This window comes from Canis aureus, chromosome 4 (assembly GCF_053574225.1).
Source record: "Canis aureus isolate CA01 chromosome 4, VMU_Caureus_v.1.0, whole genome shotgun sequence".
In the NCBI taxonomy this organism is placed as follows: Eukaryota; Metazoa; Chordata; class Mammalia; order Carnivora; family Canidae; genus Canis; species Canis aureus.
The window spans coordinates 73,446,016-73,465,328 of record NC_135614.1 but is presented as its reverse complement, the minus strand read 5'-3'; the positions used below and the strand labels follow the sequence as shown (position 1 = coordinate 73,465,328).

At 34.6% G+C, this 19,313-nt stretch overlaps 1 protein-coding gene across 5 annotated transcripts in view; it reads left to right on the top strand.

Annotated features, from left to right (window-relative positions):
- The window catches only part of NIPBL (NIPBL cohesin loading factor), a 197,467-nt gene extending 178,525 nt beyond the window's left edge, over positions 1–18,942 (top strand). For 4 of the 5 annotated variants that reach the window (XM_077896197.1, XM_077896201.1, XM_077896199.1 and 1 more), the window contains 13 exons: positions 690–830; positions 924–1,017; positions 1,454–1,608; positions 2,122–2,212; positions 3,679–3,852; positions 4,252–4,442; positions 7,636–7,743; positions 8,213–8,413; positions 11,794–11,940; positions 13,745–14,019; positions 15,121–15,295; positions 17,209–17,397; positions 17,962–18,942. In XM_077896197.1, the coding sequence (XP_077752323.1) occupies positions 690–830; positions 924–1,017; positions 1,454–1,608; positions 2,122–2,212; positions 3,679–3,852; positions 4,252–4,442; positions 7,636–7,743; positions 8,213–8,413; positions 11,794–11,940; positions 13,745–14,019; positions 15,121–15,295; positions 17,209–17,397; positions 17,962–18,327 (2,307 nt within the window). In that variant the 3' untranslated portion in view covers positions 18,328–18,942. Of the gene's footprint in view, positions 1–689; positions 831–923; positions 1,018–1,453; positions 1,609–2,121; positions 2,213–3,678; positions 3,853–4,251; positions 4,443–7,635; positions 7,744–8,212; positions 8,414–11,793; positions 11,941–13,744; positions 14,020–15,120; positions 15,296–17,208; positions 17,439–17,961 lie in introns of all 5 variants that reach the window. The other variant, XM_077896200.1, reaches the window with a different exon arrangement.
- Positions 18,943–19,313: the final 371 nt, after the last annotated feature.

The following is a 19,313-nucleotide window of genomic DNA, read 5'->3' as shown; positions in this document are numbered from 1 at the left end:
TTTTTAAATTAAAATTTTACTATTTTAAAATTTAAAATAAAGTCCTATACTTAGTTTTGGGATTCTGTATTTGCATCTTCATAAAAAGCATTAATACAAGGCTTCTCAGCCTCAGCACAATTGACACTGAGGGCTGAATTATTCTTTCTTGTCAAGAACTATTCTGTGTATTATACGATGCTTGACAGTATCCCTGACCTCTATCCACTGGATATATCAAAAGTACCCCCTAACTCCCCTAATGTGACAACCAGAAATTTCTCCAGATATTGCCAAATATCCTGTGGGGACAGACTCTCCCCTGCAACTGAGTACTACTAGGTTAACATACACCAGTTTGAAAAATACTAATCGTAAAAACAGTATCAGTCTTGGTAAAATATTCAGTATTTAAACACCTTTGTTCAGAATTGGCTTGTGTTGCATTTTAGGGAAAAAAAGAATAACTGTAGCATTGTGATTAAACGACTCAAAGGTTACATGGTAAGTTAGTGGCAGAGCTAGAATCCAAGTTCCTGACATTGTCTGATGTTCTTCCTTCCATACCTTAAAAAAGCTCTTTTCTAAAAGTCTTTTTTTTTTTTAACTGAAACTTTACATATGTAATACCTCAGTCCCGAAATACATAAAGGTATATATAGTTTCTTGTTAGATTTTGGTGTTTTAAAGCACTAATTTTATCATTGTAGACACAAAATGACTTCATGGTTATCTGCAATGTTGCAAAAATCCTAGAGCTGGTTGTACCACTGATGGAGCATCCAAGTGAAACTTTCCTTGCCACTATTGAAGAAGATTTAATGAAGCTTATCATCAAATATGGCATGACTGTAAGCATTCAGTTTACCCTATTTGTAATGATTATATAAAAGACCTTTGTCGTTAACTTTTGTCTAAACCATAACATTTTCTGTATCTTTTAGGTAGTACAACATTGTGTGAGCTGTCTTGGGGCAGTTGTAAATAAAGTGACACAAAATTTTAAATTTGTATGGGCCTGTTTCAATAGATACTATGGTAAGTTCAGTGCCTAGGCTTTAAAATTAGTCTGCTACATCCTGTAGTATGTCTAGCTCCTTTTTAAAAACACAGCTGATAAAGACAGCATGGAGGGAATTTTAAGAGGTGTGATTGTCCTCTGGTCCTTTCTCAGAAACAAATTTTCTAGTACCTTTTGTGTTTCCTTAGGAACTCAATATAATTACTTCAGAAATTTACCTCATAAGTAAATGTTAAGTTTTTTTGCCCACTATGTAAAATAAAACTTAAGTATTTTTTTTCTTACATTAATTCTTTTAGGCTGTAAGGCATGCCCTCGTAATTCTACATGTGCATGACACTTAGAACCATTAATTAATAAAATTTAATCCTAACAACTTAGCAGTAATTATTTGAAGATAATAATTCAAGGATAAAAGGTTTATTGTAAATAAATACTACTTATCTTTACTAGGTGCCATTTCAAAATTAAAAAGTCAACACCAGGAAGACCCAAATAACACCTCACTTTTAACAAACAAACCAGCACTTCTCAGATCTCTTTTCACTGTTGGAGCATTATGTCGGCATTTTGATTTTGATCTAGAAGATTTTAAAGGCAACAGTAAGGTAAAGATTCTAACATTAATTACTTTAGTATGCTCTAAAAGAACTGTGTGACCCTTTGAACTGAAAATTACTGATGACCCAGGATGAAAGCAGTATTAGAGTAGTCTGGTTTAATGAGAATTCTGAAACAGTGCTACCCAAAATACGGTCCTTAGACTGGCCTCTGATCCAGGAACTGTTTTTACTGGTTGGTAACAAGATTACACAAATTCTATCAGCTTTGTAACAGTAGGCACCCTGGGTAAGCAGCTTTTTTTTTTTTTTTTTTCAACTTTCTCAATGAAGGAGCAGTATGTTATTTGTATTCTGACACAAACTTCTTTGTCACAGACCTTTATTTTGGATGTCACTATTCTAAAATCAATGGATTTATAAATATATTGGTGATTTATTCTTCAGTAAAGTTTTTATGCGGAAATTTTCATTGTGTTTAGGTTTTTTTTCCCTTTATAGTTGAAACTGATCAAAGTTACTCTTCTTCATACACTTTAATGTGTTCCCCCCCCCCCTTAGGTTAATATAAAGGATAAAGTACTTGAACTATTGATGTATTTTACCAAACATTCAGATGAAGAGGTACAAACGAAAGCTATCATTGGTCTAGGTGAGTTAAGTCTAAATTTCTTTATAGTTTTGATTGTTTGAGAGGTTGAGCAAATTTTACAATAATGTGAGTCTAAACTGTTGTTTTATTTAAGTATATTTCCATTCACAGTAGGATTTGGTATATAGAAAATAGGACTAGGGGTTAAGACACCTGGGTTCCATTCTTGGCTCAGCCAGTGACTTTCTGGGTGACCTTCAGCAAGTCATGTAACTTCTCTGTTCGTCAGAGAAACTTTATTTTGGTAACATTAGCAAGTTTTATAATTTAATATGCATGAGCAATTGGTTGATATTAGTCTTTTGAACAAAAATGATTAATAAGTTTTTACTTGCCCAAACCTCACTAAATATTTACTGATTTCTTTAAATAAACTTAAATCTTAAGTGTCTTATTCCTCCTTCATCCCTTTCAGAAAATTACCTATAGCAAATATATTAAACATTCATATATCACTTACTTTAGGGAGTTATATTGTTACAGTGTTACCTTCAAGCCAAATGTACCTTTGAATATTCAGCCTGGACATAAGTTATATAAAGTGGCAAAACTTAATAATGTTAATTCAGAGAACAAATAATATAAATTTTGACTTGAAAAAGTAGCACTATATAGAAAATAGTGCCTCTAGACCAGTTAATAAATGACATCTTACTTGAGCCATGTTACATTATGCTGTGTGACCTTGGATTAGTTATCTGATCACTCTATGCTTTGAGTTTAGTTTGTTATTTGGCATCAGTAACACTTGCTATCATTAAGGATCTTCATCTTGTCTTACATAAATAAGCATTTTGTACAAAAAACATGAATAGTATTATTTTGCTATTTATTAACTTATGGTTATAGGATTCAGCATTGTGGCTTCTAATTATAATGCCATAAAAAATAAATGGAAGATATTGTTAGCTCTAGTTTATTGTAGAATTATTGTTTCATCAACTGGATATTTTTTAAATTATTTTTTTAATAATACCAATGTAGTACCTTCTGCTAGGGATCTAAAAAATGTTTGCAGACATTACCTCTTAAATCCTGAAAACATCCCTTTGAGGTAGGTGGGTGGTAAATATTATTGTCCCCATTTTACAGATGGAGCATTGAGGCACAGAGAGATTATGTGACTCACTCAAGGTCACACTACAAGTCAGTGGTGGACCAGGAATAGAACCCAAGACACCTGACTCCTAATCCACTCCCCTAGCCACTAGGCCCTGCTCCCTCCTCAAGGTTTCCTCTTGTGTGAAATTCTCCTTTGAAATGCAATTTCTTGTTTTTAATTCATGGGGAAAGAAGTACCTGCTCTAATACTTCTCTGGGTAAGGCCACTAGCATATATATTCTTCCAGTCATTTTAAGTTTTAATTTTTGAAATAAGGAGCTCTTTAAATAATGTATCAACATTTTCATTAAGTATTATATTTAATTTTAATACGAATATATCAAGATTTTTTTTCTGTCTTTAGGATTTGCCTTTATTCAACATCCAAGTCTAATGTTTGAGCAAGAGGTGAAAAATCTATATAATAACATTTTATCTGATAAGAACTCTTCAGTAAATTTAAAAATACAAGTGTTAAAAAACCTCCAGACCTACCTACAAGAAGAGGATACACGTATGCAACAAGCAGATAGAGACTGTAAGTAAAAATATATTTTTAAATTTCATAGTGTGACTAGAGTTAGAATATTCTATAACTGTTTTTTTAATCTGGACACCTGAATTTATTTATCTATTATATGAAGAAATTTCGTTAAAAAGGAGTCCTTAAGTCCATAGTTAGGCTTTAGGGTATTTATAAACTCCCTAAAATAGTTTTTAAAATTTAATGTATAATGCAGATATTAACATTTTGCAGTCAGATAGAGATTATAGTTCTCAGGTTCTCAAAGGTGCCTCTGACAAAGACATACACACAAGATTAAGAGCCATTGAACAAGTATGCCAGCTATGGTTTTATGCTTTTTGTTGTGGCCTAATTTGATGTATTTTGTAAAGTTAATATACATGTTCTTAATATGCTTACTTCCTTATGTAGGGAAGAAAGTTGCAAAACAGGAAGATCTAAAAGAAATGGGAGATGTATCCTCAGGGATGAGTAGTTCCATCATGCAGCTTTACCTCAAACAGGTGCTTGAAGCATTTTTTCACACCCAATCAAGTGTACGCCACTTTGCCCTGAATGTCATTGCATTGACCCTAAACCAGGGTCTTATTCATCCAGTTCAAGTAAGTATGTTTTATAGCAGCAGCGCTTACTTAAAAGAGCCAGATTTGTTACCATTTGATGACATTGTGATTGGAGAAAAGTAGTTTTTTATCTTACTTGTTAAGTTTTTTTTGTCCTAAATGCTTAAGAATCCCATCTCCAGGGTTTTCTAATTACTTTAAAATACGCATATATTCACAATATTGTCTCTTGAACAAATTTCTAACTTATATTGGTAGAATATGAATTTGGAATCAATTTTTGAAGTAGGGATGATTTGTTTTAATCCATAATGAGTCATATCTATAAGAACCCATAGCCTGTAATGAGACAGTTAATTGGGGTTAAGACTGGTAAGCAGGGTAGGTTTTACCCATAGAAAAAGTAAATTATATTACCTAAGCTCAGTTCCTTCATCTGTAAATTGGAAATAATACCAACTACTTAATACCTCAAAGCGTTAATATGAGGACTGACATAATAAAGACATATTAGCTTCACTAAGGATAGGCAGCTAATGCTGATGTAGTAGTATGTACACCATCCATCTGACATGTTCAGGAGAGTACCATCAGCTATAGAAGGGAATTTGTTAAATAACCAAAAGCCTGTATCCTTTAAAATTTTTATTTTGGGGATCCCTGGGGGGTGCAGCGGTTTGGCGCCTGTCTTTGGCCCAGGGCGCGATCCTGGAGACCCGGGATCGAATCCCACGTCGGGCTCCCGGTGCATGGAGCCTGCTTCTCCATCTGCCTGTGTCTCTGCCTCTCTCTTTCTCTCTCTCTCTCTCTCTGTGACTATCATAAATAAATAAAAATTAAAAAAAATAAAATCTTTTAAAAAAATTTTTATTTTGGCTATTATAGAACTTTTTCTTAAAAAAAAAAAAAGAACTTTTTCTAATATATGCTATATGAGAATATGTTATATTCTTCCCTATATCCCAAAGTAAAACACACTATTGAATATTTAGCCAGTTCATGACTCAGGGTCATTATCAATAAGATCATGTAATAAAATGTATGTTGAGACTCTTAAATTTTTGAGATACTTAGGATTCTTTGCTGATACTCTGAATGGCCTTAGTTAGTTATACTTTTTATTATTATATTTGCTTTTTTAAACTTTCGTTTAAAATTTCACACATACAAAAATATTACAAGAGTGTACAACAAACCCCCTTGTATTCTCTTCACCTATATTCACCACATGTTAAGATTTTGCTGTATTTGCTTTCTCTCCTTCTTCATACACACAATTCTTTCTGAATCTTTTGATAGTAATTTTGAGATACCACAATAATTCTTTACCTCTAAACACTTCAGCATAAATATTTTCTAAGAACAAAGACGTTCTCTTACAAAACCAAAATGCAGTCATCAAATTCAGAAGATTTAAAATTGATACAATATTATCTAATATACACTCCATTTTCAAATTTTGCCAGTTAAGCTAGTAATATTCTTTTATTTTTTAAAGATTTTTTTATTTATTTTAGAGAAAGAGAGTAAAGCCAGGGCAGGAGCAGAGGGGGAGAGATTAGAAGGAAAGAATTATAAGCAGACTCGTCACTGAGCATGGAGCTCACATGGGGCTCAATCTCATGACCCAAAGATCATGACTTGAACTGAAACCAAGAGTTGGTCACTTCATGGACTGAGCCACCCAGGCACCCCAAACCAATGATATTCTTTATGGACTTTCTCCCCCAATTCAGGATTTAATCCATGTTCATCCTTTTCAGTTGTTGCTGTGTTGACATATTTTTAAACTAGTTTTTGTTTATCTGTTTATTGTTTTCAGGTCTCACTACTGGTTCAGATTCATTTAACAAAGTATTAGGGGCAGCCCGGATGGCTCAGCAGTTTAGTGCCGCCTTCAGCACAGGGCATGATCCTGGCGTCCCAGGATCAAGTCCCACGTCAGGCTCCCTGTGTGGGCCTGCTTCCCCCTCTGCCGGTTTCTCTGCCCCTCTCTGTCTCTCTGTCTCTGTCTCTGTCTCTCTCTCTCTCTCTGTCTCTCATGAATATATAAATAAAATATATTTTAAAAAAGGTGTTTTTTGACTTTAGAAATCCAGTAGGGGCAGCCCCGGTGGCTCAGCGGTTTAGCCGCCGCCGTTGGCCCAGGGCATGATCCTGGAGACCCGGGATAGAGTCCCATGTCAGGCTCCATACATGGAGCCTGCTTCTCCCTCTGCCTATGTTTCTGTGCCTCTCTCTCTATGTCTCTCATGAATAAGTAAATAAAATATTTTTTTTTAAAAAGAAAGAAAGCCAGTAAATAAGGCTATTATCAAAATACTAGCTATCAGACTATCTGATCATTAAAGCTCTATATAAGATCAGTGTTTTGGAAAATTTTATATCTTCCTAGTTTTGAATATGGAAGACAAGTTACTTTTTGCCCTACATTATCTTTACATAGCAAATTCAGTCAAACTTGAAAAGTTATTGGATTATATATTTGTATTATGTCATAATCTTAAACAGATATTCTTAATGTAGGAGCTCTTTATGTTTAAAGAACCTTTACTTCACACTGAAATTGTTTCAGTTTCACCACATCACTATTTTTGTTGACGCTTCATCACTTTTTTTTGCTTTAAGATAAATCTCTCTTTTTTTTAAGATTTTATAAATTTATTTGACAGAGAAAGAGAGCAGAGGCAGGAGGAGTGGGAGAGGGAGAAGCAGGCTCCCGCTGAGCAGGGAGCCTGATGTGGGGCTCCATCCCAGGACCCCAGGATCATGACCTGAGCCAAAGGAAGACATTCAACCAACTGAGCCACCCAGGCACCCCAGATTAGTCATTTTTAAAAGAACACTAAGGGAACCCTGGGTGGCGCAGGGGTTTAGTTTAGTGCCTGCCTTTGGCCCAGGGCGCGATCCTGGGGACCCAGGATCGAATCCCATGTCGGGCTCCCGGGGAATGGAGCCTGCTTTTCCCTCTGCCTATGTCTCTGCCTCTCTCTCTCTCCCCCTCTCTGTGACTATCATAAATAAAAAAAAAATTTTTTTTAATTAAAAAAATAAAAGAACACTAAGATATGACATTTGTAGAAAGGCCTATAAAACTAAATACATATACCCTAGATATACAGTGAATTTTAATATATGTCATGATACATATAGAGCTTTTACCACTGTGATGCCTTATAAATCCTATTTATTTATTTATTGCACTAAAAGAATACCTTTATTTTTATTTTAGTGTGTACCATATTTAATTGCTATGGGAACAGACCCAGAACCAGCTATGAGGAACAAGGCTGATCAGCAACTTGTGGAAATAGACAAAAAATATGCTGGATTCATTCATGTATGTGTTTTTAAATTGTATAACCTGAATTTAAACATCTTTCTATGGTATACCATTTCCTTGACAAATGTCCTGCCCATATTCAAATTAGCATAAAATATTTTGCTTAGTATTTATTTCTAAACATGCAACTAAGTTTGTCACCCAAGGTGTTTATTCTTGTTTAAGATTAGCTTCTAAGACTGAACTAGAGATGACAGTCCAGCAAGCATGCCCGAATAAATAAGGATGCATGGGTTCTAGTCTTCACTGTGTGATCTTGGTAGAAACAGCTCTTCTGGGTCTTGATTTTTTTCTTACATTAAATGAGGGGGTTGCAATAGATGATCTTTGATGTTCCTTCCAGCACTTGTGTCCTGTGATTTTATTTTAAATGAGAAAGCCAAACAGTGGATTTAGCTTCTTCAAAGTATATTTTTAATTTGACTCTTAATTTCCATCTCGATAACGAGGCTTTTATTGATTTCAGATGAAAGCAGTGGCTGGTATGAAGATGTCTTACCAGGTACAACAAGCAATCAACACATGCCTAAAAGATCCTGTAAGGGGTTTCAGGCAAGATGAGTCCTCTAGTGCTTTGTGTTCTCACCTTTACTCCATGATCCGTGGAAACCGCCAACACAGACGGGCCTTTCTAATTTCTTTACTCAACCTCTTTGATGACACAGCTGTAAGCATAAAAAATTTACTATTTTAAGAAAATAAATGTTCTAATAAATTTTATGCCTTAAATAGTCACTATTTTGAAAATATTACCATTTTAGTAAATAATAGTGACTGTATTAAATGGGGTTTTTTACATCTTGTATATTAATTTCAAGGTATGTAGTCAAATTTGGAGGGGAAATTTTGCATGTGTAAAATACAGTGAGGGATAAAGTATCATTGTATCCCCATGCTGAGTATCTTATAAACTTTAATAACACTTCCTTTAAGCATAACTTTAAATAAGCTATATCACTAAACTATCACTTGGGGGGTGGGGATAGGTTACTTCAATAAATAAGGTGAAATTTCACTTATTTCTGTCACACTCAAATATTGTTAGAATAACTGTTGTAGGTTTTTGGCTGCTGAAATCCTTATTTATTCAACTTCCTTAATGAAGAGCCCACTTTTGTGTAATTACAATTTTGACCCTTTGGGTTATTGCACAAGTTGCACTGACCAGGACCATAAGCCAAGAAAATAGGGTGTCCTATTCTTTAAGCTTACCTCTTAATTTATTATTCACTTTACACAAATATTTATTCAGTACTACCATGTGTGGTAATTATTGTGGTAAGAGATGAAGTTAAAATAGTAAATAGGACAGATGTAACATCTGCCCACGTAGAGCTTACCAGTTAGTCTATGTGTGTATAAAGCTTTGAAAAGAACAAAAAAAGCGTTTGGAGTATTTTTTGTATTTTAATCACTTATAAGTTGATTTTGTTATCCCTGAACCAGATTTTCTTTCAATAAAACAAAATTTAAATTGCCAAATATAGATGCCTTACTAGACCTCTTTTTTTTTTAAGGACTACATGAAATTTTTTGATATCTAGCAAATATTATAAGCATCTATTTCAGAAATACTTGGAATATAATTTAATCATCATCACCACCACCATCATCATATCATCATCAGTATTAAGTTTTCATTGTGTGTAGGACATCATTCTAAGAGTGGAAATGGTATGATACAGTAATCTTGCCCTCACAGGATCTTACCTCCCTCCAGTTACGGAGATAGGACACAATTTAAAGGAAGTAAATATAGTTAAGATTAGCATATTCTGAGTTCAGGTGGTTTATACTATTGATACTACCCTAATCCTTATCTTGTCTCCTAAGCTTCATTCCTGTGTGGTTTCATTGCCTCCTATATGTCATTAGCTCAATGTTCTGTCCACCCAGCATGCACAATGCTAAGCTGGAAATTCAGCTATCATAATGCAGTGCTGTCTCCCGACTATTTCCAACAAAGGATGTCAGAGGAGGAACAAATGACTGAAGGCCTGGGTTAGATGAGATAGATCTACTACTTTAGCAAGGGATAAAAATGTAATAAAGGCACAAAGATAAGAATGTGTGGGAAATAATGAATAGACTGTTATTTGACTGGAGCAGAAAGGTCATAATGAGCTTGGTTTATGGAGGATCTTGTAGACAGTGAAAAACCAAAAAAAAAGCATTTGAATAAAGTGATGAGGACAGATGCCAAAGAGCATTTTAGGAACATGTATTTCTTAGCATTGTGTTCATCCTGGAGGTAACCAGGGACTGATCTATTTTGATGACAGTAGGAAAGGAAAGAAGTATTGTGAAGAAGTAATAAATTAAATGAGGCTGTGTGAGAATTGTCAATGGATAACTGGAATGTTTTTGTCCTGAGCACCTGAGGAAATAATAGGATTGTTGAAAAGGAGTTGGCTTGAGAAGGACATAGAAAGAGGAGTAATCAAAGAGGTAGGAAGAGAAAACTAAGAAGAAAGTTTCAGGAAGAAAAGGGTGGAGAGTAGCGTCCAGTGCTACTCAGAAGTCAAAGAGAATAAGGGTAGCCCAGGTGGCTCAGTGGTTTATCGCCACTTTCAGCCCAGGGCGTGATCCCGGAGATCCGGGATCGAGTCCCATGTCGGGCTCCCTGCATGAAACCTGCTTCTCCCTCTGCCTGTGTCTCTGCCCCCCTCTCTCTCTCTCTCTCTCTCTGTCTCTCATGAATAAATAAATAAAATCTTTTTTTAAAAAAAGTCAAGGAGAATAAGATATTTTTAAAAAAGAAATGGGACAAGATTAGATGGCAGCAGTCAAGCAGTAGGGGAACACAAGCTTGATTATGATTGAAGAATAGTGGGGAAGACATGGGAGGAGCAGCTTAAGATTCTTTTAAGAAATTTGATTTTTGAAAGGAAAGAGCAATATAGGACTTTTTTTATGAACAAAGTTGAAGAATTTCAGTTTTAAAAAGGTTTATTCAGAGTAGTCCTGAACATTTTCAGTTTTAGGAGGAAAAAAAAAAAAAATATATATATATAAATAAATAAATTAGTGTTAAAACTAATAGACATGGTGGAGTTCTATGTCTGCATTTCCCCAACTTTCAACACATGGGTGTTGATACATAATTAAAAATAAAAAATAGAGTGATGGAAAGTTTATTGCTTCTGTCCTATGGGATTTTGTTGTTGCTCATGCCACCATTGGATTTTGTGTTGTTTGCATGGCAGGATAGGTGAGATGGCAGAGGGAGTGTGTTTTGATAGCTGTATTTTCTTTTTCTTTTTTTTCCTAAGCTCTAAGTGTTTTAAAGGAATTTATTAATATGCCCTTCTGTTTATATTTTATATGATTATGAAATGCTGAAAGTCTCTGTTACTTCTTTTTAAAGCAAACAACTAGTAGTAGCCATAACTTTTGCCTTAAATTTTGCCTATCAGAGTTTTTATCATGTGAGACTATGGAATGGCCCTGTCAGAACGACTGGTATTCTGAGTTATGTACATAGAGGAAACTGACAAATGTTTTTTGAATACACGAACTTTAATGTTTTTTTAACCTACGTGTTACTATGATGTTTTTTTTAACCTACATGTTAGTACTATGATTCGTGCTTATTTTTTAGGGCAGAATAGTAACTGTGTGTAACTGATCTCCATATGGGTTAAAGTCTTAGAAGCACAATGACAAATCACTATGAATTCATATGTATACTTTCTGATGTGGTATGGATTTATCATAAAGATTCCATATACTCTGAGAAAACTTCAGGGAATTCCACTGGGGTACACTAAAAAATTTCACCTCTTCCCTTCTTAAGGTCCATGGTATAAGTCATTATGAAATCTCTTAAAATGGGTATAAGATTATTTTATAAAATCCATTTCTGTTCCCCTTCATCCCTGTTTCTTAACTCCCTCCCCTGCTCTCTCCCTCCCTCCCTTACCCTTCTCTTTCTGAAACATTAACTGAGGTGAAAGTGCCCTCTAATATTTTTTTGTCTGAAAAGGCTTTTTGGATGGATTTCTAGATTATCCACTAAACATGTGTACCTTTTTTTAAAATTTACAGAAAACAGAAGTGAATATGCTCTTGTATATAGCAGACAATCTAGCCTGTTTTCCATACCAGACACAGGAAGAGCCGTTGTTTATAATGCATCATATAGACATTACACTCTCAGTTTCTGGTAGTAACCTACTGCAGTCATTCAAGGAGGTAAGTTACACACATTACTATTCTTAATGCATCTGTCAAAGTGTAGGCATGCTATTTTCACTGTTTTGTTTCCATTGTTCTTTTTTTTCTTTTCACAGGTATATAAAGTCTTTCTAAATGAATATATTAAAATCTGGGCAGTGCTTGAATTGGGGAGAAGAAGTGGGTTGCCATTTCATGTCTATTAAGAAAGATCTAAAACCATTCCATTCCAGATCATTTAAGTGGAATATATACATACATATATATGTATATTTATTTATATATGGATTGTTCTTTTGATAAGCCATCCCACTTCTTTTTTTCTTTTACTTTAAGCACTGATCTTAAGTGTTTGGTGTTCATTCATATGTTCATTTAAACCCCATTTTAAAGCACCTTGCTATTCTGTAAATCTGGTAATGCTATAGATTACAGTAGTATACTTGAAGAGATATAAATAGAGATAGATAGCTTATTTATATGGAGAAAAACAGAAAATGTGTAATACTGTTGATTTCTGTATCCCTGAACACCTAACATCATAATGGAGTTGGTATATTGCGTGCCCAGAATCTTTACCGAGTTTATTGTAAACCTTATGTCTTCTCTTATGGTTTTTAGGAGGAAATATAATTGGTTTCATTGTAATAGCACCTGATATGGCATTTAAAGACATAATAGGCACACAGTAAATTATTTAAAACCTAATTACAATATTTTCATGTACCTGATGATACAAGTAGATCTCATTTTACAAAATTGTTGTGCTCAGAACTCCACTTGATCACACTAGTAAATGAGGGAGATTATTATAACACCCAAGGGTTGGAATTACAGAAGTAACTAAACCCTTGCTGCTTGAAGTGTGCACCAAGACCCTGGCAGTACTGGCCTCACTTGAGATCTTGTTAGAACTACAGAACCTCAGGCCCCACCCTACACCTGCTGAAACCGTCTGCATTTTTAACAGAACCGAAGGTGGTCCTAAAGTTTGAGAAGTTAATAATTTCCCAGAATCTTTAGTCATCATATTATCTTATTTTACTTCACTTACTGTTGTGAACATACTTGTAAATGTTCCTCGGGTTTTATATTTCTTCTTTAATAGTTACATTTTTAATAATTGCCTTGTAATCTGGTCTTTTCCCTCTCTTAAATCCAGCTAACTTTATTTCTTTTTAAGAGCTAACAGTTTCATAAAGTACAAAAAAAAAAAAAAAAAACATAGACTTTAACTGTTTAAGAAAAGTTGCATATTATCTTATTGAAAAGTTCTTAAAAGGGAGAGTTTGGTAAAAGTTGGGGTGTTCAAGCCTATTATATTCTCCTCAGTTAAATTATATTCAGTATTATTTTTTAAAAATAATCTCTCTGAAAAAAAAATAATAATCTCTCTGCCCATCGTGGGGCTCAAACTCATGACCTTTGAGATCAAGAGTCACATACTCTACTAACTGAGCCAGCCAGGCATCCTTTTCCTTACTTAAATTATGATTACTGCTTTTTCTCTATAGTGGCTTAACCTATGTAACAAATCAATACTTTTATAACCAATTTATCTTTCACCTCTATCCTATAACAAAAGTGTTTCCCTTTGATATTTGATAAGGGCTTTTAGGGAGGGGGTAATCAGAGTGAATTCTATGTGATTTTGTTTAGTCTTGGAACCTAATTGTTGTTTATGGAAAGTCAGAGTTTCAACATATAAAATACTAATTTAGAGATGCTTTTTGAAGCTTGTGAATAGAGCATAATTTTTTTAGTGGTATTTTGTTACTATTTTTCCTTTTTTTTTCTTCTTTTTTTCTTTTTTTCTTTTCAGTCAATGGTAAAAGACAAAAGGAAAGAGAGAAAATCATCACCTAGTAAGGAAAATGAGTCAAGTGAGAGTGAAGAAGAAGTTTCCAGGCCTCGGAAGTCACGGAAACGTGTAGATTCAGATTCAGATTCAGATTCAGAAGATGATATAAATTCAGTGATGAAATGTTTGCCAGAAAATTCAGCTCCTTTAATTGAATTTGCAAATGTCTCCCAGGGTATTTTATTGCTTCTGATGTTAAAACAACATTTGAAGAATCTTTGTGGATTTTCTGATAGGTAAGGTTACACATAAGCAATGAGAGAAAAAACTTTACCCTGTTCAAATTATAAAGAAACATGAAACCCAGTTTTGACTGCGTATTTACTTTCATATTAAAAATGTTCCTTTTGGGATCCCTGGGTGGCGCAGCGGTTTAGCGCCTGCCTTTGGCCCAGGGCGCGATCCTGGAGACCCGGGATCGAATCCCACATCGGGCTCCCGGGGCATGGAGCCTGCTTCTCCCTCTGCCTGTGTCTCTGACTCTCTCTCTCTCTGTGTGACTATCATAAATAAATAAAAATTTAAAAAAAAATTTTTTTTAATAAAAAAATAAAAAAAATGTACCTTTTATTAAAAAAAAATGTTCCTTTTAAAAGAAGGAATTTGTTCCTTTTTGTTACTATATAGTATTTTGTTGTGTAATATGCCACAATTTGTACATTCATTTATTGAAAAGAGGAAAAGCATTCCCTAGTTGCATTATAAATGAAAGGACTTATTTTGTTGATTTCCTTAAATAGATCTTATTAGAGAATTAGGATAATCTTAAAATAGATTGCAAATTTAAGTTTTTAAAGAGCTGCAAGTAAAGAATAGACCAACCAAGCTGAACTCAATAGAACCCAAATGGTGTTAAATGTTGGCAACTAATTAAAAATAATGTAAAACCTTGTAAGGTCTTGGGGCGGTGCTAAGAAGTTGGGAAGATTTTTAAGCCAGAGTTGTTAATAATATGAAACAGATTTGTAAACATTGTGGCTGCTGTGTAGAGGATGAATAGTTGGAGGGCAAGAAAGTAGGAGGTAAACCAGTATTTATATTGAAACTGTTCTACAGTCACAATCATGGTATTCAAAACAGACATGAGAAATTACTTTCGTTTAATGATACCTCTACTCAAGACAAATACTGATGGAAACGAGAGAATATTACTCTTTTTAATCTTTGCCTTTATGTCTTTACTTCCCTTTTTAAAATTATATTTATTTTTGTGTACAAGTTCACTGGTCGAAATCTGTATGACAAAAAGTTTAATTATTAGTAAATGAAGTTTAACTACAATCACTTTCAATATAAATGCCTGAAAAAATTTTAATGCCTTTGTTTTCCCAAAACAGTAAAATTCAGAAATACTCTCCATCTGAATCTGCAAAAGTATATGATAAAGCGATAAACCGGAAAACAGGAGTTCATTTTCATCCCAAACAAACACTGGACTTCCTGCGGAGTGATATGGCTAATTCTAAAATCACTGAGGATGTGAAGAGGAGTATAGTAAAACAGTATCTAGATGTGAGTAGTAAAACCAAAATATATTTCCTTCTAATAATACTTTTATGAAAAGTAAATTCTTTGGGGGAGATGGTTCTCTCTCTTACCTGGAAGATCATGAACTTTCAGATTATTTTTCTCTATGTGGTTTTAATGATTTAGGGGAATCTTGCCTTTTCCATTTCACACATTGCATCATATTTTGCCTTAGGAAATGCCAGCCCACTACTCATTTTATTTTAGTGAGAATGAGTTTATGGGCAAGTTTCAGGAAAAAACCATGCCCGCATATGGATTTTTTTTTTAATTCAGTAGATTACATGGTTTATAGTTCATAAGAGCAAAAGTCATGAAAAGTCATCCTCCTGCCCTCCTCAGCCATTCTGTTGTTCTCCTTCCTGGCAACCAGTATTACTACCTATTCATGTATTCTTACAGAAGTATAATACTGGTTTATATATTTGTATCATATATACCATACCCTTACATACATAACCAGTTAACAAATATGTGAGAAAATGTGTGTGTAGAATGTGCTTTTAAAATGACGAATTCATTAGAGATAGAAAATGGAATAGGAGTTACCTGGGGCTGGGGGGCAGGAAGGAAGGGGAAGCTGTTGTTTTAATAGGTACAGAATGAGTTTCTGTTTGGAATGATAAAAAAGTTTTGGAAATGATGGTGATGATGACTACACAACAATATGAATATACTTAATGGAAGTGAATTGAACATTTTAAAATCATTAGAATGGTAAGTTTTATGTGTATTTTACCACAGTAAAGTTTTATGTTTAAAAACATGAAGTTTTGTTTTGTTTTGTTTTGAGATTGTCCCTAAAAAATATATTTTTTATTTTAATCAACTTAAAGCAACTAGCTGAACATAACTAATAATATTTTTGACCAAGAATGAAACCTACACAGGGGCATCTACGTGGCTCAGTCAGTTAAGTGTCTGATTCTTGGTAATGACTCAAGTCATGATCTCCTTATGGCCAGACAGAACTCCACTTTTGCATTCTGCTCCCTGCTCAGCGAGGAGTCTGTTTCCCCTCTTCCTCTCTCCTTCCCTCCTCCACCCACCCTCTCTCCGCTCACGCACTCTTTCTCTCCCTCCCTCTTACTCTCTAAAAATAAATTTTTTAAAAAAGAATGAAATCTGCAATGTTTTTCATATTATTCATAGACTGCAAACCTTATACTCTAAAGCTAAAAATTATTTTCATCCTCTTTTTAAATTGTTTAACATCCTTTTTCTTCCTCTTATATCTTCTTATTTTGGCAGAGGGCAGAGGGAACAGAGAACTTGAAAAATGTCTATCAGTAATTCTTTTTTAAAAAATATTCATGAGAGACACACAGAGAGAGGCAGAGACATTGGCAGAGGGAGAAGCAGGCTCCCTGCAGGAAGCCTGATGTGCGACTCCATCCTGGGACTCCAGGATCACGCCCTGAGCCAAAGGCAGACACTCAACCCCTGAGCCACCCAGGCGTCCCTCCATCAGTAATTATTAGTCATCTGGTTGCTTGATGACTTGGACCGGGATCAGCAAACTTATGGGCCATATCTGGCCCTGCTGCCTGTTTATTTTTAATTTTTCCCCTTGCCCATTTAAATAAAGTGTTTTTGAAACAGCCATGCCCATTCATTTATGTATTGTCTCTAGCTGCTTTCACGCTATGATAGCAGAGTTGCGTAGTTGTGACAGAGGCCATATAGCCTGAAAAGCCAAAAATATTTACTATCTGGCTTTTTATACAAAATATTTGCCAGGCCCTGTCTTGGACAATAGCTAGTCTGTTTAGCCTACCCACACCTGACTGCTGCCTGGAAAACATTTAGGAAAAAAAACTTTTAAAAGAAACATTTAGGGACTTAAAAATCTTTTTTGAGATTATTTACTTAACTAAATTCATATCTAATTTTTGTAGTTCAAACTTCTCATGGAACATCTGGACCCTGATGAAGAGGAGGAAGAAGGGGAGGTGTCAGCTAGTACAAATGCTCGGAACAAAGCAATTACCTCGCTGCTTGGAGGAGGCAGCCCTAAAAATAATGCAGCAGCAGAGACAGAAGATGATGAAAGTGATGGGGAGGATAGAGGAGGAGGCACTTCAGGGGTGAGGCGGAGGAGGAGTCAACGTATTTCGCAGCGTATTACGTAAAATGATTTTTATGTGCTTATATATGTCAGTCTATTAAATGTACACCAAGTAATGTAATACTTATGAGAGAAAACATTTTGTAGATAGAGATTCTCTACTTAACCATTTATACATCCTTTTGTAGAAAGTTTAACATAAAAGACAATAAAAAAGAAAAAAAACAGAAATGAGACTTATCCAGCATAAAGGGTTATTAATTTTTCTTTGGATTGTATTAATGTGTGTTATCTTTTTTTATTGTTGCTAAGTTTTATGTAGCTTTATGGTTCATATGTATATATAATTTTATATATCAATAAGAGTAAAGACACGGGTACAAATTAAGAGTTATATGGTTTTACAAGTATATGTTAACCCCTTGGCGCTGGCGGTCACGGTGCGTCTCATTGCCGGCAATGGAAGTGTGCTGGGAAATCCCAACTCCCGGCGTCAAGGGATTAAAAGCAATAAAAACAAAAATTTCACTAAAATTCTTTTGTGTAACACTTCGTCTTTTTTCCCCCCCCCTCAATGTTTTAGTCATTGAGAAGGTCAAAACGAAATTCAGACTCTACGGAGTTGGCAGCACAGATGAATGAAAGTGTTGACGTCATGGATGTCATCGCTATTTGCTGTCCAAAGTACAAAGATCGACCACAAATTGCAAGAGTAGTACAGAAAACCAGCAATGGCTTCAGTGTTCAGTGGATGGCAGGCTCCTACAGTGGCTCCTGGACTGAGGCTAAGCGCCGTGATGGCCGCAAACTGGTGCCTTGGGTAGACACTATTAAAGAGTCAGACATTATTTACAAAAAAATTGCTCTAACGAGTGCTAATAAGCTGACTAATAAAGTTGTTCAGACTTTACGATCCCTGTATGCCGCCAAGGATGGGACTTCCAGCTAATGAATTTGTACATGCAGCCAAATTTACAGGAATTTTTTTAAAAGGCAGAAAAACTTGAAATATCAACATTCTGGCAAAAAAAAAAAAATCAGTTTTATGAAGAGTAAGAATGGAACCTGGGATGCAGGAACAAAAGAAGGAAATGTTGGGCAAACATTTTTGTGGGAGCTCCCTTCGCTGTTGTGCAGCAGAAACAGATTCTCAGTTCATTTTTACTCCCACTGTATTATAGTTTAACAAAAATTGTTTATATCTTGGAAAAAAAACTTTCTGTTTAAAAAATAAACAAGTGAATGTTGGAAATTAGTCTGTTAATGTTCTTAATAAAGTGTTCTTGGAGTTTAACCTAGCAGCGGATGGCTTTCTTTAGCTTAGCCCAGTTTCCAGGGAAGCATTGTTTTTTCCAGGCTGTAAAATGGCAGAGTCTCCTGGATATATAATTTATTCTGTTGAAAAAAAAAAAGCATGCAGTATCTATGACCTATCTGCAGAAGGAGTTTTTGTAAATGTAGATTTTGATGTATTAGGTCACCCTGAAAAAAATACGAGAAAAGGGATCCCCAGGCAATCTGGTGGAGCGAATACTGCAATAAATTTTTTTACTTCTCTTTGTTACTTGTCTGTTTCCATTTGAATTTCTTATTGTAAAGATCTGTTTAAATCCATTTATATTATTTTGCAGTCTTTTATGTAAAATTTATTATATCACTGGTTTTCAAAGCAAAACATAAAATATTGTTTATACAGTTTGTATAGGCTGAATTCTGAATAATTGGTATCTATTATTTTCATTCCCATAAGAGGGTGTAAACAATTAACTCCAGGGTTTTATTGTATCCTGCAATATTTAGTATTAACTATATATGATTTAGCACTGTGCCAAACACATTTTCAAGAGTACATTTTGATATAAAAAGAAACTATAGTTTATTCCTTGTATGCTTCAATTTCTTTCTAGTGATGTCATGATGGTAATATTTATTTTT